Raw genomic sequence first — 22,762 nt, 5'->3', positions numbered from 1 at the left:
CTGGTGGCCTACCTTGTGCTGATTGGTTGGTCGGTTGTGCAATGTCACGAGGCCTAATGACATTGCAGGAGCTGCCAACTCAGTCTTCTAGTTTCATATGGTGGGTTTGGGGGGGGAGTGAGATTGAAATCAAACCTTCCAGTCCCCTTGGCAAGGAGTAAGACACGCTACTGTTAGGCCATGCAAGCATGTCTGTACGACTTGGTTAAAGTGGGGCTTTGTAGATATCTGTGTCAGGTGTTTTTTTTTCCCCGTAAATATGTATAATAGAGGTGCAAATTATACGATTAAAGCGTAAGCGAGTTGCAAACGGATGTATGTGAACAAGAATCTGCAGAGGAGATGCAGACAGGAGCACTTAACATCACATAATACCCTTGAAGTCAGAGTATAAGTCTACCCTAAATTTTTTTGTCTATCTCTCATGAGGCACAGAACAAACCCTCAAATTTTTTGCAGCATGTAGAATAATATAGTCTTATTCTAGCCTGGTGCTTCACTTTCGGGACTGGGTGGGGTGACCCGCTCATTCTCGCAGCCAGCCCAGCAGGCCACGTTTTATGGAAAGTATAACGTGAAAAATAATGTTTTTATATATATTTTGCAACATATTTTTTTTTTTGTATCCTCGTGTCCACATGCGTTTTCACTAAATATGACAGGACTACTGGTCCTGAAAAGCTAAAATAGCATGAAATCATTTTTCCTTGCAGTAGCATATATAGCACCGATATTTGTTGCCATTTTAGCTTAGCATTTTATCAGTAATCTGTTCATACTAGGTGGCCAATACTAGCAGTGCTGGTAAAACCAAGCAAAACCATAGCATGGTAAAGATAAAGTCCCTAGATCCGTTTCTAGGGACGTAAGGTAAAGAACCATGGCGGCTGAAATTAACGAAGCGACAAGTATACATTTACTGTTCACTTCATTTCCTGTTCGTCACACTTCTGTATCCTAATAAATTCTTAAATCGCCTGCTACCCGAGAATTGTACACATTTGTCTGCAGTGGAACGAGTTTATTAGTTTGTTTAGCTACAGTGTACAATGTCGGCATCATTTTAAGGAAAGACTTGCACCGCCAGGATTTTTTTTTTATTCGTTACCTTCTGGGTGTTCTATATCTAATAGATAAGAGCTTATAGGGTTGAACATTCCAAAGCGACTCGAGCCATGAGGGACACTGCAGCGGATGGCTTCTGAAGTTGCAACCAACTGGTGTTCTTTAACGCACACTGACATTGCACAGTACATGGGCGCCTTGCTTTTGCCTTTATCAAAAAGAGACCGTCATGGCCGGTATGGACTATTTGTAAAAAATGTATGGTAATTACGCACTTTATGCAAAATAAAAGCCGGACACTTAATTACCTTGTGTTTTTCGTGGTCTTCAAATTGCATTGATGAGCCAGAAGTAATGAACCCCTTCTCGCATTAAATTCGTAGTTCTGGACGTTTACAAAAAGTCCATGAAGTTTTTTGAGCATCTTTTTAAACCTATTTGCGTTGTTTTACTCGGAAGTAAATGAATGCGTGCGACTAGTCGTATTAAAATTTTAGTTTCAGTTTCGTGTTCATTTGGCGCAGTTTTTTACAGGCCAATTGAAAGCACATTACCTTTCTTGCTGAATGCAGACACAAGTGTCTTTACTTTTTACTGAAAAGATACGATGTGCATTGAGCAAACAAAGGTGATTCGTGCTGAACGTGTCACCCACAGCAGCTGAGAAAACGGCGGCGAGGTGTCACGCTTCGCGGCAACCATGGAATATTTTTAGTATGCTGAAAAGCCGCGAGGTGGTCGAGCGCAGCGAGCAAGCGAAGCAAGCAGACGCCGCGAAGAGGTGAGTAGTGCTTTTGGGGATATTTCGAGCGCTTAATTGCCACGAATTGGCTGTCTTAAACGTCAGTTCCTTGACATGCCGTCCTTACAATTAACGCGAACCTTATCTCTCGTCGGGACGCAAAGATCGGCCCGGCGTAGAGGCTGTTCGCCACCACTCGGTGTGAGAGACGTTGTGAAGCCTTATTGCTTCCTTGGCGGACGAAAACGAAATGTAATGAGCATATGGCTGGCGTGCGGGCGCTCTCGGTGCCACGATCAGCCGGATGTTCGCGCTTCCGCACCGCTTGCAGCAGCATATGAACCCGCGTTGAGCGCGGATTGTGGAAACGCAACCGCCTCGCCCGACTGCTGTCAGAGTCGCGGCGCAACTCGCGACCTTCACCCAGCCCGGAATTGCTATACGTCGGTGCTCGCGCACTGTACAGGTGCTAGCACAGACAGTTGCTGTGGCAAGTTCTCGTCAAATTGCTCTGTGTCACAGAAGCGCCAGCCTGTAGCACAGGTTCGTGAACGGAAATTGCGATATTGCGGCATTCGTGTGCTGCACTCGCGCACATCAGGCTGCTCTTTTATCTACGCGTGACGGCACCTCAAAAGCACCTGTGCCGCCAAAGCTCTCTTCCTTTCGATTATCGGTTGGCGCCCCATCGATGTTCTCACTGCCTCCGTCAATAAGTTGAAGAGGGTGGTTGCAATTCTTCCTGCGTAGACAGGTCGCGCATGCAGATGATGTCGTTGTAGGAGCTGACGATCGCGCATTGGCTCATTGTTCTCACGTTTCTTTTCTGTGATGTTGTCGCATGCTCGTCTGACAATTCGCGAGTTAACAGCAGCAGGTGTCTGCGACTGTCTGGTTTGTTGTCGCCTGTGCCGCATCGATAAATAGAGAGTGCATTTTCGCAGGTGCCTGGCGGCGCGGCCAAGGTTCAGGTGGGCAAAATGGCCAGCAAGCAAGGAAGCAAGCAACCTATGAGCGGTAAATATTGGTTTAGTGCCCATCATTTAAGGAGTGGTGTCTCTGCTAATTCTGCTACCTTCGCGATGCCTGCATCGTACTGGCCTGTCAGCGTGTTACTTTTTATGTGGCTGGTGCATTGTTCTCTGATTCGGTTGCAAGTTTGTCGCCTCATGGGTCAATTTGTCGCACAGTATATTACTCTAAGTGTCAATAGCAGAGGAGTAACAATGCTGCAAAGTTGACGATAACAGCGGACGTACGAATCATTGCGTTTTCGTTCTGAGGTCAAATATATGCCCTTTTTCAAAAGTTTACAACCCTCGGAGTTTGCTTTTAATCCGTGTAACGGTAGTTCTGTAGCATTTATGGAAGTCCTACCTATTTGAGGGGACTGAGTAAAATATCGTAGCTTGAGAATATCTGCAGCACTATTATGCATTATTAGTCACAAAGTGTGGCTCAGAAACAAACCCCTTGGGCTCCAAACTTTTTGACGACTAGATGCAGCTAGCTTTCTACAATTTCTTTACATGTCTGAATGCCTGGTAAGCCACCTCTGGTATCAAATCTTGCTGCTAGGCCCCCATTAAAAAATGTGGGCCTCCCGGTAGTGTAGTTCATGCTTGCATGGTCTATTCTAGAGTAGATACATGGTTGTGTAGTGCATATTTAATGCACTAAGAGAGTGAGTACAGGAAGAAAATGCACATGTACTGCATATGCTATGTATGTTTTGTTATCTATTTGCTGGTTAATCGTGCTCTCCAACCTCATGAGGGCAGGCAGGCTGAGGTGTGAAGGAGGAGCCAGGACATATTTAATGTCCTGTGGTAACGTTTGTGTCATTCATCCTGTGCACTTCAATTTGAAACTGTTTTATTTTTTCTATTTATTCTTTAGATGTAAGCTGTGTTGCTTTCCACATTAGCTGTGTTGCTTTCCACATTTCCTCTTTTCAGCACTGGAGAAGAAAATGATGGAGTGCTCGAACCTGTTTGAGCAAAGCCGAGGCTCTAGCTTTGCCAAGCCGCGGCTCAGTGCTTCCGGCGCCACCAAGCACACCTACGCATCTGGCTTCAACATGCCGCGACCACCGCAGCAGCTGCCTGCACATGCTCCACGTGAGACCCGACATGCCCTAACACGCTTCCATGAGTGCCATTCAGCTTGACAGCAACTCTGTAACATGGCAGCGTTGAAGTTTGTAACTGCTATTGCCTCACCGGCTAGTGCAATTAACTCATAGCAGTGCCTTGCGTTTTATTAGTCTCTTTTGTGCATGTGTGTCACAGTAGCTCCATATGCTTTTTGCTATTCTGATATTGTACTAAGGTTGTATTACGCAAGAGTGTGTGTGGCTCGTTCATTCGAATAGCCATTGCTGTACCCAAGTCTTAGCTCGGGTTTTGTCGGAAGTGTTCAGAATGTGGCGGTAAAAATGGAGGACTGTAATTGAGGTGGTGTCTCTTCCCTTATGACATGGTTCAGGTGTCCACGGAGAGCTTTGAGGGATACTGCACCTTTCTTTAAACCAATTTACAATATAATAGTAGGTGTTCACCGAAAAGGAAAACAAATACTACGCCTTTCCTTCGTTCTAAAATCTACAAATAAAAAAAAAGCATATTTTAAAAATTTGCGAAATGAAAAGGGGATGTTAATGATGCAGGTGCGTTTACTCTTAAGGCAAAGCCCGCCCTGGCCTCTCCTTAATTTGGCTTTCATTCAGCCAAGAAATGTCCGAAATATGCATTACAGTGTCCACCACTGTCTCCCCGTAGCATACACATTTCGACAGGCAGAGAGGACAATTGTTGGATGCTAATAAAAGGCACACAAATGCCCCGCCAGGGTGGCGCAGTTACGGCGCTTGACTGCTGTGCCCAAAGATGTGAAATGAAGTCCCGGCTGTGGCGGCTGCCGCGGCCGGGATTTATGCTGCTCTTCGACATAGGTGAAAAGTAAGGCGCCCATGTGCTGTGCGATGTCAGTACACTTTAAAGAACCCCAGATGGTAGAAACTGACGGAGCCCTCCACTAAGGCGCGTCTGATAGCCTGACCACTTTGGGGCATTAAACCCCACAAACCAAACCAAAAGTCACACAATATTATGTTGCAATGTGGCCCATAGTAACTGGTAAATTATTTTTTATAATTTGGCAAGTTAGAGGGGATGAAGAAGGCTGCATCACTAAGAACTTGTTTGCATCCCAAGCACTAAAAATTTATGCAGTTCAATACACACTCTTGTGCTGTGCAACGTCAGTGCGTGCTAAAGAAACCCAGGTGGTCAAAATTACTCTAGAGTGTTTCACTGCAGTGCCCCTCAAAGCCAGTGTTAAACCTTATATACCACATGGGTCCACACCATACCAACTGCATGTGTTAATGGCTATAGTTATGTCATCACACCGACAGAGCAGTTTTAGCCTGAGGCACACTTCCTTTCTTGGAAAGAAATTGTCATGGCTTATTTTAAGTAGACAGTGTTTTTATTATGCAGATATAGGGCATTGTGATTTTTTTTTTTTTAAATTGCATTTTGAGAGGTCTAATTAGGGGAGAGTCGTTTGCAGGAATGCATGCGGGATATGCTTGTGTTGCTTCTCCATCACAGTAACACTGTGTGTCTTGCCGTCTTCAAAACAGGTGTTTTTTAGCTAGGTGAATCTGTTCTTATCACCTTCAAAACTGTCACTGGTGTGTACTATACTGTGCAGAATCTTTGCAGAATGTAGATCATTTTCTAATTTTGATGCCAAGGTTCAATACTAGCAATCGGTGCAGGTCCGTATTTCTTGTTGATTTTACTATAATAATGGATTTCTGGCTGTCTTTTGCTGGTACTGCTGCTGAGGACAGGTCTGCTATCTGAATAACTTGGAGCCTTTGATGAAAGTTCCTTCGTGAGGAAACAGTTATGAGCATTAGTAGGGAATGGAAAAGGTGTGTATCAAACAGCTTCGTTTGCTACCCCACCCACTGCAAATGGTTCGGCATCGAATCTGGTGAAGAGCTTCCTGCACGTCTTACATGGGAACCGGTTGTTTGCTTAGCAATCAAGTCTGAAGAAATGCAAGGAGTCCCTTACAGCCTGAGACCCAGTGTACACATTACATTGCTGCTGCAAAATTTGGCAGACAAGTTTCTTAATTTCCCGTGTGCTGTGCGGTTTGTGTCGCGCAGAGGCACCTCTTGGCCGTCTCCCCGTGTGGTGTCAACGGGGGGACGTGCCCTCTGTGTATCGGGACTTGGAACGGCAAGTGACCGGCCCAGCCGGCATCAATGGCTCCCTGGTCTGCTCACTGCTGATGTCATCAGGGCTGTCACGCCCTGCCCTAGGCCGCATCTGGGACCTGTGCAGCCGAACCGTGCCGGGATCATTCACCCAGTCCGAGCTGTACGCAGCCCTCGCGCTGGTTGCACTCGCTCAGGTGGGTGTTTGCAAAGACCACACGTTCCTTCCTTTTGGCCACTGACTCTCGCCCAGTGAATAGAAAGTGTCGACATTTTCAAGATTTCTTTTTTATTATTTTACCTCTGAAGGAATGGCTCGTCAAAATTATACCTTTCTGCAAACAACGTTTAGGGTGTGAAATACCCCCCCCCCCCCCCCCCCCCCCCCCTTTTTTTTCTTTTTTTCAGGTGTTGAAATTGCTTTGTAATAACAAATGAACACATGGAATGTTGATAGTATACCATTTCAATGCTACAAAATGCTCTTCTGAAAGGCTGCTTCAGTTTCAGACGTTATTAGGTGATGTAGTTGTCTTTGTTCACTATAAGCATTTTCATTCTTGTTGGCACACAAACTTTACCAGATTTGCCTGGGGGCTGCGGCAAGTGATATTTGTCTTTGGGCTCTTCCTGTGTGAGAGTATTTCAAAGAGAGTTTGCTGGGATTGGCTTGTTGCCACCGGTTTATCTTATACAGTGGGAGCAATGATATTTAATACTAATTTATGATGGTTCATTCATGTTGTATTTTCTGATTTGTCATAACTTAATGTAATGTGTGATAATCATTTATTATAAAATCAGCTTGTTAAGTATGGCAGGCACATACATGAAATTTATCAAAGGGGATGCTTTTAGTTGGTGTTTTACAATTACATCAAACTTTTTGGATTAGGTAGTTGCTTTTCCCAGGCTAGGTTTCGTCATACTTTTATGTTCTCTGAAGCGATTTCTTTCTTTTTGTGTGTGTCGCCGAGCGCCACCTTTTTTCACCCAGTTTACTTTTGGGAAGTGAAATGTTGCCTTCTGGTCTCGCATTCCAACTTGCAGGCCGGCCACCCTCCTGAGCTGGAGATACTTAACCGGTTACCACAGCCTCCAGTCCCAATGTTTGCCCAGCCTGTCAATAACATTTCCACTGCTCCCCCGCCAGCATCGTTGCCCCAGGCTTGGCCTAGCCAGATGTCAGCGTCCCCTTCGCCACCTGCCCTGCAGCAGCCCTCTGTGACTTGCTGCCCGACGTACCAATCTTCGACCAACTTGTTCCCATCGTCCGCTAGCTCAAGACCTCTTCAAGCAATGCCCCCCATGTCGTCTGTCTCGGCTGTGACATTTGTGTCGTCCGCGGCAAAATCTGTGCCGCTGGTGTGTGCGTCACCTGTTCCTGCTGCAGCGCCTGTGTCCTCTGTTCCTGTCGCGTTTGTGTCCTCTATTCCTGGTACACCATTTGTGTCATCTGTTCCTACTGCCGCGTTTGGGTCGGCCACAATGACATTTACGTCCTCCGCTTCTTTGGTGACAGCAGCACCACCTGCCAGCCCGTTGCCAACTGTGCCCGCCATCCCAAAATTGGGAGCTGCAGTACCCTCCAATCCTTCGGTGCTACCTGTGACCTCTTCGCATCCTTCAGTGACGTTTGTGTCTTTGACGACTTCGGCTGTGCCCAAATTGTCACCCGCACTTCCAAGCTGCAGCTTGGCCGGTGCGTCTGGCGAGTGCAGTGGTGCTGCTGTGGGAAATGGTGGCTTGTTTGCATCCTCTGTGCCATCACTTTTGAACCACGGATGCCCGGTGCCCACAATTCCACCAAGTGGTTCAGGTATGGGCAGTACTAGATGCTTTTAGCGTTGCATGCATGCAGGCATGCTGCCCCTGTTTTGTGCAGATTGCTACTGCTTCTCAAATAGAGGGTTCTTTTTGAGACAAGTCAATGTGGACCACAATTTTTTTAACCAAAATTGGTGCGGCTGTGGTTCTCCTGAAGTTAAATTGCAGGGTTTCTGCTGTAGAACTGGCATAAATGTTCAGTCCACTATAGTTTTGCTATCTGCAGTGTGCAAGCTAGTTTCTTTTATAAATGTACAATCTTTGTCAAAAGTTTAGAGCCCAGGGAGTTTGCTTCTGAGCCACAGTGTGCGGTTTGTTATGCATTCTCAGAGTTCCAACTTTCCAACTTTACTGAATGTAAGGAGAATTCTTGCCCTACCCTTTACAATGTGAATGACTTTCAAGAATGCTAAAGAGGTGTCACTAGACGGATTAGAAACAGACTCCATGGGCTCTAAACTTTTGACAAAGCATATACCTTCAATTCTTATTCTTTTATGCTAGGTTTGCGTATTTAGACTGTGCTTCATTCAAATATTTGCCCAGTATATTATGCATTCAATTTTGTTCTCCCTTGTGAATGAAGTTTGGGTAACAGAACGTAAATATAGGCTAATCTCTATTTCACTCCATTGGCAAGGTTCATGATTTTGTTTAGCATGATACTTAATTCTGTGCTTTATGCTTCTATTCTGTGTCCTATTAGATAAGGTTGATAAGTGCACTTTTGAATCCTGGTTACTCTGGTCAGTGCCCGCTATAATTTAACACCTCTCAGTTTTGTTATGCTTGCTAGCAGTTGTGGTGGTGCTTTGTCTAAGAAAACACTAGGTTGATTAAATGTGTGAAGACAGTTTTTTTACCTTTATTGCAAGTCAACTTTTATACCTACTTGCAGTAACTGGAGTTTGCTTATTTAGATCTGTTTCCTTCCTGTTAACAGGGTGTTATTAAAGCATTATCCAGGTACTTTTGCCATTTATGCATTTTGTGAAGCAGTTATAGGTCTAGAGCTGGGATGGGAAATACAGTTATGTTCTGTTTGTAGACTTAGTTAATTGCCTTTTTTTGTAATTTTTTCATGCAATTTTGATTCTAAAAATACATTACATAATTGGTTTTGATTGGGATTACACCAGAAATTTATAAATGAAGAAACCGCTGTTGAGGGCAGCTTTCCCTCAATGTATGCCATTGTAATGGACAACGATGTACTGAAATTCGAAGTATACTATTTATTTGTTGCAATATTCTCTTAACACACTGAAAAATATGTAGATGTCAGTTCATCTTAACGCAAACAAGTTTTCGTGATTAATAAAAATTTTGTGCAGCAGATCTAGGAGCAGGGTGTTGCACAAAGGCCGGCATGCCAGTGTCTTGCACAGCGTTCACTTTCTTTGCGTAGCTTTTTTGCTGCCTCCTTTGAATGGGCACATGCGTACACAACACATCTCTGTGTTGCCTTCTGCTTTTTTTGGTGTTGGTGGAATTTTTCTGCCATCAGGACTGCCCCAAGAAGCGCCCCTTCTTCTTGGAACATTGCTGCCACTGGAATTCATGTGTAGTGGAAAGACAGTTGCCAGACCTAAAACACTTGCGAAAAGCATGAAGTATGGTTTTCTCACGAACAACTATAGCCGTCTATTGTTAAAAACTGCATCTAATGCAATTGACAACTTTTACTTGTCCTTTGCAGCAGAATCAGGGCAACGATCACCGTATGAGTATGCTTGGTCATTGACGATACTGGTACAAATTCCTATAACAAGTACAGCTTGAGTTTGGCAGTTAAAGGGTTACTGCTGTCTTCAGTACAAACCTGCCTTAAACTTTCTTTTTTTCCCCAAGTTTTCTACATTTTGTGCATTAGCTGATTATTCAAATGAGATCATGCAGAGCTGCAGCAAAATACCTCTTGCCGCAGTGTATTTGACTGGTCTCGCCTTATCCTTTCTGTCTTTGCCCCAGGAGACTTCGATGACGAATTTGACGACTTTAAATCAGCGCCAGAGCAAACTCGTCCCCAGCAGCCTCTTTCTACGGATAGTGTATCAAGTGAAGTGAAATCATTCCCGCTCAGCAGCTTGTCAAGGGTCACATCCAGCCCGGCACCAGTCGTAGAACCCACCTTTATGCACGATTCCCGGAAAGCCAACTCTCTCCCGGACTCTCCAAAGTTGGGACCTTCCAAGATGGCCACCGTGCATGCGCATAATTTCCAGCTGTCTCATCAGCGGAACAATATCTGCGAAAGCCCAAAGATGCCAAAAACATTCAACTTTGGCCTCAAGATTGACTTGGACTCTCTGATGTCTTTGAAGCCTCCGGTTTCGCAGGCAGCCTCCGTGACTAACAATGTCTCGATGTCAGAGCAATCTTTGGCAGTTGACGACGATGTTGACGACGATTTTGCCGACTTCCAGACAGCATTTCCCGAGGCTTTCAAGCCAACAGTACCCACTGAAGACCGGTATAGTGTGTTCAAAGAACTGTGTGACAATGGACTGTCGTGGAGTGTGACAGATGCCCCGACGAGTGATTCAAAGGGCACAAATATGAGTGCAGATATCGTGGACGCTGGTAAGGCTGCCTGTTTCTTCCATTCAGAGCCTCCTCTTTGACTTCCCATCTTGGCTTGCCGACTAAATTGTGCGAATGCAACCGAGACATTACATGCTTCATGGCACGTACCGCCTGCCGTAAATAAAACACATATACGACTGACATTAGCTGCAAGATTGCCTTTGGTATGGTCTACGCCATCAATTTCTACTTCAAATAGTTGACTCCTGAAGGATGTAATCGTTGAAGGTACAGTTCAGGCTACTTTTCCCGATGACTGTTCTGCCTGTGTAAAAATTCTGGAAAGTTAATATAAATGTCATATGTGACAGTCGTGTCTGGCAACATGCCAAACTTTTTCACTTTTTCTCAGGCAGTTGAGAAATGTGAATTTTCAGGATTGAGGGTACTCAAAACTCAGGTTTGTTTTGTGTTTTGTGAGAGAACTGAAAGCTGGCTTGAATTTTAAGTGAAGATGTGTTTGCAATATAGTGACCTGAGGAGTTGACATCTATACATCATTTAGCTTAGCAGCATACTGTGCCTTTGAGGTGAGTACACAATAGAGTGATTAAAAGCTAAGCTGCCTAACTGGCCCAACAATTTGATGGTTCATTATAGTTTAGTACTAGTGTTTACGGCTGTTGTCATATATTTTATTTGGATTTCGGGCTGTTTCTTTCTTTTTATTTTCTGTGATTCTAAGCAACAGAGCCTGAATAAACACATTTTCTTTCTACAGTGCTATGGTCCATGAACCCATTGGTACAGCGTCTATCTGTCCTGAAAACTTAATGCATAAGTGGAGGAACGCGAATAATTTCTTTTCCGGCACTGTGTCTGAGAGTCTTTCAGGAAAAGATGGCACAGCTTTTAAGTGGCACTAGTACAGTTTGCAGTTGAAATGCATAAATGTCCATATTTATTTTTTAACAATTCTGGTATTGTCCTAGCAGTTGAAATTTTGTGGCTGTCTTTTTTTAAATCAAAGTGCCCATATATTGATTCTTCGCTGCAGAGATTAGGCATTATAATTAATTTACAGCACCTTCTCATTTCTTTTTAATGAAAAATCTGTTGTTCTTTCTTTTCCCGCTTGCTTTTTCAAATCAAGTTTATCGACTCCATTCCAAGAGATAAGTACATACTGCTATACATATGGTCCGGTAGTCCGAATTCCATACCAAGATCCTCTTTCCCAAATTCTTTCACGCTCAGCCTTTCCGCCTCAAGGGTTCTGCTAAAGAATTACGACGTAAAGAATATAGCTTAAGTAGTAGAATAAATAGGTGTGATTCTGGCCGTGTTTTGCACAGGCAAGATACAAAATGTGCAATTTTGTAAATGTGCGTACCAAAGCTTTTGTGTGTCAGTAAAAAACCAGACATTCACAATGCATTCAGAGCCCTCCACTGTGAAGGATCTCATAGCTTGCAGTAATGGTTTGCCGCATATGAGCTAACATTCAAGAAGTTACTAGCTGCAAGTTGAGATCAGTATTTGCATAAAGTTGCTGATGTTCATTGAAATTGATAGTATGTATGTGTTTCTGGCTACAGAATCCGTATTCTTTTCTGAACTGCGGTCAAGCCTAATTTTGACAATTGTTTACATGTTTGTTGAATAAGCTACGGCTAAGACCGCTGCTAAAGAAGTGCCCAGTTTAATCGGAATAGATTTTAGAAGATTCTTCATAGCTTTCGTGCAACTTGTTAGATAGTCAACCTGACGTCACTGGTTTTCGAAACTACTTAATTTTAACAATATAAGTTTGGGCTTGACAGTGAATGGGGAGAAATTAGAAGCCAAACACGAAACCAATTGAGGCATGCCCGCTAACACAGTTTGAACTGGTCATGGCTGTGAGCAAGGCAAAGTGAAGTCAATCTACATCTGCTTTGAATTACATTACATTTTTACCTTTAATTACATTTTTGTTTTCAGCCTTACGGACATCATTTCTAGTGCTGAAATGCAATAGCGTCTGTGTACTACGAATCTGTGCGCATTTGAAGATGCCTGGTGGTTGAAATTTATCCACCTCATCCTACTTTGAATCGTCTTCCATTATTGCTTTTAATGCGTAAAAGTTCATTAAATGATCATTAATAAATTATATTCAGTGTTGATTTTAGCCCGAACGATAATGGATGTTCAGTCTTGGGATTGATTTTATGAATGAACAAGGCATCCAGGTGTTGTGAGTTAACATTAATTTGGACTTTAATTGATGGTTATTAGTGAAGTCTGGAGGGAATGTGAGTAGGCCTTACAACAGGCAAGTGTTGCTTAAAAAAAGGTGGTAGCAGGATAGCTGATGAGTCTTCAGTGTGCCAGCCCAAACATACAAATATTCTGGTATTTGTCGCAATACCTGTAAACCTGCAAATTCTTGCAGCAGGTTAGTAGTTGGTCACTGCTCAATATATTAGGGAAAAGTTCTCATGGAGGCCTGTTGCCTGAGTAAGGACCAGGCACGGTTATGTAAACCATCCCCTATGCTATATCTATAACAAACACACTTTCTTTTGCAAAACATTATGTAAATTGGGGAATGTTTTTCTTGTTGGAGATAATATATTTTAAAATTTTTTATTATGATAACACTTTGTAAAAGCACCAATTACACAAGTAAAAATAGTGTATAATGTATTGCATACTATGGCACATGTTGGCTGTCATTCCCTATGTATCACCTGCTCGAAACATCTTAAAATGGTTACAAGCTTGTCGTCATTTTTTATCGTACTGTGTTTTTTGTGTCTTTGGGCTGTAATGAGGGCCCATGTTACATTTCTCCGAAAAACAGTTGTCGGTTGGCAAGCAAGGAGCTCTGTGTAAGGCATTTCCTTGGCCTAACACTTCCGTACAAAGTATAACTCTGAAGGTGCTTGTGGCTGACTGAGCTGGTTCCTCACAGGTGGCCACACTACCGAGACATGGCACAACCCTCTGCCAGAACTTGACAAAGCAGATGAGGAGGACTTTGGCGACTTTTGCCACGTCCAAGTCATTCCGCCGCCAGCACCGGCAACTCCCGATAAGCGCGCTAACATGTTTGGTGGTCTCCTCTACAACCCTGGACCCTTTTCATCACAGTCCAACGATACCATCTCACTAGGTCAGTGATGCTTACATAATTTATTGCAGGATGTCTTTAATTCCATTATTGGTGAGTGTGTAATAGTTGTAACTTTGCCAGCACTAACCTGCGGGACAGACACTTGACAGAAACGATTGAACTCTAATGGGGTGCAGTGCAGAAGATGATAGCAATTATATTAAGAGACTGCAAGATAGTGGAATATATAAGGTAAGAATGCCAGTTATATGTTATAGTTAAAACCAAAAAAAGAAATCGATGTGCGAGGTATTCGATGCAGCGAAAAACAAACCGCCTTTGGAATGTATACATAGCTGGGAGTGGCAGAGCATCTGGCCGGTAGGCATGGTTAGGAACTTAGTGAAAATGGAGCTGTGTTTATTGGAGGTATACGGGAGATGCTTTTGGTTCTCAGCAGACACAGTTGGGTTGGTGTTGATTATTTTGAATATCATGGTTGCTGTTTTGGCGTTGCTGTATGCAGTAACTACAGTGAAAATCTTGGAGCTTGTCTTGCGTTAGTGGAAATGTCTTGTACCCTGCATGCTCTCAAGTAAGCTTGAGCGAGTTATTAAAAAGGGCCCCCAAAGTTCTGCTTACATGGATCACTCGATAAATAATGTCTCGTTGCTGCTTGTTTTTATTTTGTGTAGTCGTGACTGAGCAGCATGTGGATATTGTGCACGCATTCTAATTCAAATCACCAGCACACCCTTTTCATTTCCTCCTTTGAAGTGAGCAGCGCTTGTAATGCTGAGCTCAAAAGGGTGACTATTGAGTTGTATTGGTCTTTGCATATCACAGCAGATCTGTTCCTTTCTTGCAGTTTTCGCAGACACCCAATCTCAAGCGATAGTGAGGGCGGTCAGTAACATTTTACTTATGTTTATCTATAAGCGTGACGAGTCCAATGCTCACGTTTCGTTTTTTTTTTTTCTTTTTTTTTTTTTTTTTCAAAAGGCGAAATTGCATTCTTAGAGATAACATGTTTGATAACGCACTTATTGGCGGGAAATCAAATGCTTCATTCTTATTTTAAATGTTTATTTCTTGTTGTTTCCCGCGATGCAGTTGCATACCCGAGATAGTGCACCACATATTCTGCGAGAAAACAGAGCATGTTGCAGATGTGTCAGTGTTGATTTTTTAATTTAATGTTTAACTTGTGACTCTCGCTTTGAGATTGGGATGCTGCATTTATTCTTCTATTTTTTTTCTTACCGAATGGCACCCATCAGAAGTCACGCTTTGCAATAGGTCTTGAGTGTGGTTTTTGTCATTGAAGCTCTTGCTATTTTGTCTGCAAGACAGCTTTGTTGTGCAAGGGCATCATATAGGGCACTGTTTACATGTACAGGTGATGGGCTGTCTGTGAACAGCCTCGACTTTGGAGCCCGGGAAGGGTCACTGTCCAGCCGGCATGGTTCAGTGCTAAGCCTGGATTTCCGGCTAGGCAACAGTGATGATGATGAGTCTGCTTCAGCCAGGACAGGGTGCTCGGATGACGCCCGGGTGGCTGCCCCCGCCGACAGTCAGGAGGAAGTGTCCGAGGCTGCCACCTCGTCGGGTGAGAGTAGTTCACTCCTGCTGAAACTATCTTTCAAAGCTTAAACTGAATACCTGTACTTTGCTGTTCACATATTCGATCTACTTTGGAAGACGCATCGAGTAATGCTGCTTGAAACACAGAAACACTGGCTTCCTTCTTTGACAAACACCAAATTCTTGTTAACCTTTCTTTTCAATAATATTAGTTCTCACACAAATTCTTTGCTTCATGAGCCTATTTGGGAAGGCCATTTCACCTCATCGAAGTTGTACGCAGTAGAAGTCGCATATCACAGATTCATACGAGTTCAGTGTACCTTTTCTTCCAGTTTGCCTTTTTGCTGTACACAATCTTTAGGTGCCCACGTACAGCTCATACTTGCGGCTTCTTTGCCATCGAATGATGAGACATAGTACGTATATAGCACGTTTAGTATTGGGCAAGGCTGCCTCCGTGCTTCTTAATTAGAGAGCTGAACAGTTTTGACGGGGTCGCTCCCAGACGTGACGACCGTGAAGTGACTTGGGAAGGATTAGGGCTCATGATGGTTGCTTGATGAAAATGAATGTGTCACGTGAGGCTGAATGAAAGCACAGCAGAGCAGTGACACGGTGCCCTAGCAATGACTGCCTTTTTCGGCCTCGTTTCCAGACACGACCTCCGACACGCAGCCTGAAGGTTCTGCCTCTGTGGCGGAGCAGCCGGTGTTGCTGTTGGACAAGTACAGTGTCATCCGGGGCATCAACCAGGTGAGACAGCTGTGCCAGTCACGCATTAACGAGGACCTTTGTGCTCGCCTTATGTATTAGTTTTCGTAATGCCATTCAAGCTTGTGTCCATTAAGACCATCAGCTGAACAGTGCAAATGCTGTGCTCTTCACTTTTGCACACAACCGACAGTACTCTCATTAAGGTTGTGATTTGGGAAAGTTGGCACCGATCCTTGATTTAGCAGCGCAGGAAGACACGACAATGCAAAAAGCATGTGTGTTTCCGGAATTTAGGTCTCAAAATTTTTTCGGTGAAATGGAAGGAGTGATGTCTAAAATGTTCGATTCCATAACGGTTTTGGTAGAAACGCTGTAGAACATTTTTACCGAGAATTTTTCGGTCAATGCATTCACCCATTTTTATGTAGTTCTACGCTGGAAACCATGAGCAGTGACCGTGATGACGACTGGTGGTCGACAAAAAAGGCATACAAAAAACAAATATAAATTTCGCTCGTCATGCAGTAATTCGACATTTTTTGCTTAGAATAACGTCCTTTTCAGTTTTACACTCAAGGCTGTTACGGCACAATAACGCATGCCTCGTCGACGAAAGTTTTATACTGGGTACTATCATCACTTCATTCACGGAATTCCAAACACTGTGATGCCATCTAGTGGAAAAACCTGAAAGCATGCTTTCATGATGTGAAAGAAGGGGGGGGGGGGGGGGGGGGTTATTTAAGGGCACAGTGGAGAGAGTGCAAAATATAATGAATTATGACAAGCACTCGTAGAAGAAAAAAGAACAGTGTGCACTTAAGAAAATCAGCGATATTTTGCTGACATATAGTCACGTGGGGTACTACACTGAAAGTAATAGGGTTTATCCACTAGATGGCGCCTCAGTTGTTTTTATGTGATTTCCAGTGTCTAATTAAAATTGCAAAGCCTCTTCTTTTTAATATTGTAGTACTCGGCCTGTACTATATAAGGCAAACTCTTTTCATCTCCACCATAATTTCATGACATATGTTGGCCAGTGTTTTGTCCCTTTAAGCCATGAATACACCTTTAAAGGATATACATACGCCATGAATGAACCATAAGTACACCTTTGTGCGTGTGCGTGCGTGTGCGCGCGCTGTGATTGAGTCTCAGCCGTGGTGGCCACTCTTCGATGGAGGCGAAAGGCAAGACGCCTGTGTGCTGTGCAGTATCAGCACATGTTAAAGAACCCCAGGTGGTCAATTTCCGGACCCCTCCACTATGGCATCTCCCATAGCCCGAGTCACTTGGGACGTTAAACTCCACAAACCAAACCAAACCAAACCATTCTCCACGCTCAGCATGTTGTGGCAACACAGCATGTGTTCCGCTTCCCCCAGGATACACCAGTTGGGGAGGCAGCCTGCATCGACAGCTGGACGCGCTGCTTGGAGAGTGTGCGTGAGCTCATCTCGGAGGCAGAGTCCATCTTCAACCGAGAGGCGAGCAGTCAGATTTGCAGGGAGGCGCTCGACACTGAAGAAGGCACCAGCTACATTCACAGTGAGGCTCTGCTGGTGTTTGCTCTTCTTTGTGACCGTAGGATGCCTTGGAGCAGTGATCAGTACCTGTTTCTGATGGTCTTCTCTCAAATGTATCATTCTTTTGGTTACAGAATTCATTTTAAGATGCAGAATAGCAATCTTCTTCATTTACAGGAACTGTGTCTGCTTTTCAGCAACTTGCCTGTTTATCTTTGTGGTCAGTTCATGTAATGTGGAATTGAGCTGTTCTGTTACCTCTGTCCTTGGAGTGATATATGTGGAGTTGTTTTGTGTCATTTCGATATTAAGGGATGGGTTGAAAAAAGAAAAAATGCTGATAATGCTGTTGTGGCGACTGCTTTATGCCCACTCAGGTCCTTCACCTCTGTCTCCTTCCAAAGTTCTGACAAAATTACATCAAAAGGAGAAACGTGTGCACTACTTTCGAGGTCCTGCCATCCACCAATGACAAAACTTCTGTTTGGTGCTCACGCCTCGTGCACAATCTGGCAACAAACTGTCGCCTTGCTTTGGTAGTGAGCATGATCAATAGAAGATTTAAAGTTCAACATTGTTGCACAGCATACCTGATTGTATAGAAACTGCATGATGGTGAAAGACTCAGCTTTCAAGCTCCAGTTTCAACCGCAATGAACTAGCCTGGGCTCACAGTTGCATACAAGACTGACCTCATCTGCAGTCTCCGTGGTGGCGCTTAGGCAAATGTTAGGTGCATGCCAGTAAGTAATCGCTTCCTTATTACTCATCTGTTTATGCATGTGAACATTTTGTTGTCGACCTCTTTAGAAGTCCCCACCTGCTACAAAAGCGTACTGTACAAAATCACCTTCAAATCTGACGGCTGTTTCAAGGAAAGATTTAATTTATTAATTGGCCAGGTATGTCGCTCGGTGAGGGAAAAAATGCATGGCAGTCTTTGCTTCTCTTTGATGGAGAGCAATGTGTAGCATGTTCGTCCTATGCTGTTTTACTGCAGATTTGGCTGAGGTGTACAAGGTGTGTCAGCGCATTGCCCTGTCCTCTCGACTGACGGGCCTGCAGTCCGAGAACTTGGACACGCTCTGCTCTGAGGTGCGGACCACCTGGGAGCGGCTGGCCTCATACCTCGAGAACTCGTGCCTCTTTGTAAGCCTCTCTCACCTCACTTGCTACCCAGCAAGGCACCAGAAGGCACAAGCATAAAGCAAAGTCTTTATGCTTGTCTGGGGGGTGTAAAGAAATACAAATGGATCATGAATTAAATGGGTTGCATAAGTCTCGAATTTGTGTTTAAAAAGAAAGAAGGCAGGAAGGGTGTAATACTGCTGATTTGCTTCTGTATTCCTGTTGTGCGAGCTCAGAAGCTCCACTTTGTAATTGGTGCTTGTGTGTGTAGCTTCTCTCAGTAGCTGAAAGTTTCATGGAAATTTGCGTTCTCTTGGAAGCTTTTAGCATGTTAGGGTTGACTGTAATGAAATTGGCTATATATAAGCAACTGAAGATAGAGGCTGCAGCTCATTTCTGATGGAACTAACGCACTACACTTCCATGAGAAAGAATCGAGAGCTCCATCAGAAATGTGCAACTAACTGGTCCCGGTTGCTGCCTCGGTTGTAGCTGACTTAGTCCGGTTGGTTAGTGTATCAGGATTTTTTTGTGTGTATAAAAGCATCATTCTTAATTCATTGTTGTTTCTTTTTTTCTTTTTTTTATTCATTCACTACATCTTGCTGGTGGTTTTTGTTTTATATTTGGCAGTGATCAAAATGAAAAGGACACTATATATTTATGCGGGTTTCACTCATTACAAACTTGAGGTCTTCTTTTTGAGTTTCAGATGCTGTTCCTTTCTTCCGCATCTATGAGTCTTATCTCTTGCACATTTTTCACTATATTACGAATGAAATTGATGATTTTTGTCAGCCACGAATTGATTTAAAGGTCAATAGATTGCCTGCCCTCTCTACGATGTGTGCTGATTTCGGGGGGTCATTCCTAAACGCAGACGGTGAAGTTACCTCCTGCGGAAAACGCCAAGTGGCTGCCCGTTGCCGAGGAGTCAGCCAAGTCATGCGGTGTCTGCCTTCTGCACGTTGACAATCCTGATATTGCATCTTCCAAGCTGTCGTACAGCGGCCGCGAGTACCACTCTCCGTGTGCCAACCTTTGGGTGAACTGCGTCAACTCACTGCTACCCGCTGTGACTCCGGTGCAACTGCTCTAGCGAGGGTCACTCCACATTGCCTACCCCGCCTCCAACAACTTCTGAATTCCCACCAAAAACCCTCCCGGATCCTAAACCGTGTATTCGCTTGGTGCATTGCCAATCAGTGCGTCATCTAACAGCCGTGACGTGGTTTGGCTTCGTGAAGTTGTTCGATGTTCTGACCGATCAGAGCTCGGAGAAGTATTTTGAAGGATTGAGTGGGTGTTATTTTGCGCTTTGTACACAGGGCCCCAAGCACTGTGTTTACAGGTCGCACCTTTACGAATTGATGTTTGTTTGTTTCAGAGGAACTACTGAGGCAGAGTACTGTCAACCTAGGAGATCCATTGGGGCCTGTGTCGAAGCATCATAACCTAAACTTGGCTTGACCATGCCTTGTTGTGCATGCTCTTTGCAGTGTGGACAAAGCTCGGTGTGCTTTTTAGTGCTCTTTATTAGTTAGGCTCACTTATTTGAGGGCACACATTGTCACTGCAACTAAACTGGAACAAAAATGCATTTTTTTTTCTTTTGCATTGAAAAATTGAAAACATGAGGCATTCTGAAAAAAGTGCTGAGAGTTTCAAGGAATGTGACTGTTTCTTTCAATGCTTGCATTTGTTGCCAACCCGTTGATTTAGGACGACGTAGACACAAACATGATAAAGTTGCGGCTAACGTATCGCTGGCTTGACCCATTGTATCTAGACATTGTGAGAACGGTGGTCTTGAGAAATGATGGCAGCCTGCTTTTTTTCTATTGTCATTTGACCATGGCATTGCATTATACAAAGATTGCAGTGTGCTGCCTTAGTGCATTTATTTTTACACTTAAACTGACTAGTGAAATGATGTTAGAAAATTTATAGTGTATTTATTTATCAACCTTGTTAACCTTGCCTTTTGTGGGAAAAGCATTTGAAAGTGTTTTTTTGTGTTGTGTTCACCTTTTTTGTTACGTTGAGGATTAGAAATGCCACAAATTTTTGTGCCTCATTTGAGGTGCTTGGACCTGTTGATAAGTGGCTGGGTAGGGGCCTTTTTTTGTTTTTATTTTAATGTGCACAACTTATTAGGGGTGTGTGTAGGCTTTTTCTGGCTACTAGCAAAAGCATGCATTACAAGGCTTCTAATTGTGCACTGTGTAGGCAGTTGTGTAGATTCACATGACTATGAAATGTGATCTGTTAATACAATGTACATAAAATAAACCTTTTCAAGCATAACTGCTTCTCTCTGGCCCTATTTCTATCAAGTAAGGTAATGGTACACATTGTTTTCGGTTCTCTCGAAAGCTAGAGCTCACGCAGTCAAGTGCTCAGAGTACCTTCCTTCCACCTTCTAAACCTGTTGGACACACGACCATTCTCCATAGTGAAGTGAAATATTTAGTGCAAAAATAGAACACAAAGGACAAAGAATAACACATAAGACTCATCACATTGCGCTCGTCAAACGTCTCTTGTGTTCTTCTTTGTCCTTTGTGTTCTATTTTTGCGCTAAATTTTTTATTTAATGAATCACCAACTAGCCCGGCAACATGCTCTCCTCAACTCCATAGTGAAATGCAGTCAATGCAGTCGATATGTCCCAAAGCTCCTTTGGTGGCCCCGGAAATGCAGAGGAAAACGACCCCAGCACCAGGCCCCCAGAACAGTTGGCTGTCGGAGCGCAACAGAGCTCCCGCAAAAAGCGTCCCAAAAGGAATAAGTGGGTACTCAGTGGAGGGGCTCCTCAAGTACGGGCTTCCGAGTGCGGTGCCCAAATGCAGAATGCTAAGGAGACAGAAGGCAGCGGTGGGTGACGTGAGACCAGCAGTCCTCGTGCGTATCGAAACGCACAGATCGCCCCCCCCCCCCCCCCCCCCCCATGAGAACACGGCGGGAAGTAGTGGTAGTCGGCGACAGGAATGTGGGCCTTGTGGCGGATTCTGTGGTGGCTGAGCTGGCAGCTCCGGAATCGCTTGAATTCATACACGGAGCCCGAGCGACGATGGCCGACACCATCACCTATGTAATCAAGTACGAGCAGTGTGCTTGCCCGGTCCTGCGAAAGTACATCTTGCATGCAGGGATTCATGATGTACTGGATGGCAACCCAGAGGCAGCAGTCTGTGCACTTGAGCAGCGGTGGATGGAGCAGCCTGGGAGCCTAATTGTCTGCTCCATTCCGGAGATACACAGCAGAGGCGGAGAAACTAGGGCTGCAGTTGTCTTCACGAATGCCAAAATCAAGAAGTGGTGCCGTAAGACAGGCAACCGCTTTCTGGACTTGAACAAAGTGGATCTCCGACTGGAGATGGCTACTGGATCCAACAAAGAAGGCCTACATTATAATGCAGCGGCGGCGCAGAACATCAGCCGCAGCAATGGCACGGCAGCAACAGTTTTTTTAGGCTTGGGCAAACCGCGTCGTCAAGACATGTGGAAGCAAGCTTGGACGAAGCGCTCCGACGAGCACCCGCCCAGCGGGCGACGCGGAAGTTCAGGACGAGACCTGTCCCATTTGGGCTCCACCGCACGCGAACCCGGGGCACATCTGACTGGCCAACAAGTCCACCGACGGGGGACTCAGCCTACTCACGGCCAGAGGGATCTGGTTCAGCTCATCCAGGAGGCTCTGGAGAGCGTCCTGGCCAAGAAGTGGGCAGCGTTGTGAAGAACTGATGCAGCCCCTGCGGGGAATCGCGCCGGCACCCGGAACGTCAAGATGCGGGAGGCACGCGCCGCACACGACGCAGAGGCCCTCGTCGCAAACGGCAAAGTAGCGAGTTGAGGATCGGTTTCTTGAATATGCAAGGGGCCAGAAGGCAGCAGAAGTGGGCAGAGTTGGCGAAGGAAATGCGGTACAACGAGTTCGCGCTTTTCGCTGTGGCAGAAACCCACCTTAGGGATGCGGAAACACCTCCTCTGCAACCGAGAAGCAAACGAAAGGCGAGGGGGAGGACTAGGGTGCCTGTGGATGGATTCTTAACAGTGGACTCGGGAAAGACCGTCGTGCCGAGAGCATATGTGGCTCACGGGTAGTGTGGCAAATAGGCCTGTGGCGTTGGCGGTGGTGTACTGGTGGTCGGGGGTGCCGGCAGGCCAGAATGAGGTTTTCAGTGCCTGCTTGTGTGCGGATGTGCGTGATCGCCGGAGTCAGTGTGACATTTTGATAGTAGGTGACTAATGCGCACTTAGAGGAGCTTGATGGTCGCATGGACCCCAATGGCAAACTTTTTCTG

General features: G+C 44.7%; 1 protein-coding gene across 3 annotated transcripts; it reads left to right on the top strand.

Moving 5' to 3' along the window:
• Positions 1-1,750: 1,750 nt before the first annotated feature.
• LOC146182273 (uncharacterized) lies at positions 1,751-20,762 on the top strand. Of its 3 annotated transcripts, none has more exons than XM_084577339.1 (12): positions 1,751-1,846; positions 2,752-2,824; positions 3,766-3,927; positions 5,994-6,241; positions 7,095-7,863; positions 9,843-10,454; positions 13,357-13,557; positions 14,897-15,106; positions 15,740-15,837; positions 17,148-17,349; positions 18,328-18,476; positions 19,336-20,762. In XM_084577339.1, the coding sequence occupies exons 2-12, from the start codon at positions 2,788-2,790 to the stop codon at positions 19,552-19,554; spliced, it is 2,907 nt and encodes a 968-aa protein (XP_084433465.1). In that variant the 5' UTR covers positions 1,751-1,846; positions 2,752-2,787; the 3' UTR covers positions 19,555-20,762. The 3 variants fall into 3 exon arrangements, with proteins under 3 accessions (XP_084433465.1, XP_084433463.1, XP_084433464.1); XM_084577337.1 differs by lacking the exon at positions 1,751-1,846 and adding an exon at positions 1,948-2,350; XM_084577338.1 differs by lacking the exon at positions 1,751-1,846 and adding an exon at positions 1,951-2,350 and having other exon boundaries at positions 17,187-17,349.
• The last annotated feature ends 2,000 nt before the right edge of the window (positions 20,763-22,762 follow it).

This window comes from Amblyomma maculatum, chromosome 8 (genome assembly GCF_055883805.1).
Source record: "Amblyomma maculatum isolate TAMU_Amacu chromosome 8, ASM5588380v1, whole genome shotgun sequence".
Taxonomy (NCBI): domain Eukaryota; kingdom Metazoa; phylum Arthropoda; class Arachnida; order Ixodida; family Ixodidae; genus Amblyomma; species Amblyomma maculatum.
This window is presented reverse-complemented; position numbering and strand designations above follow the sequence as displayed.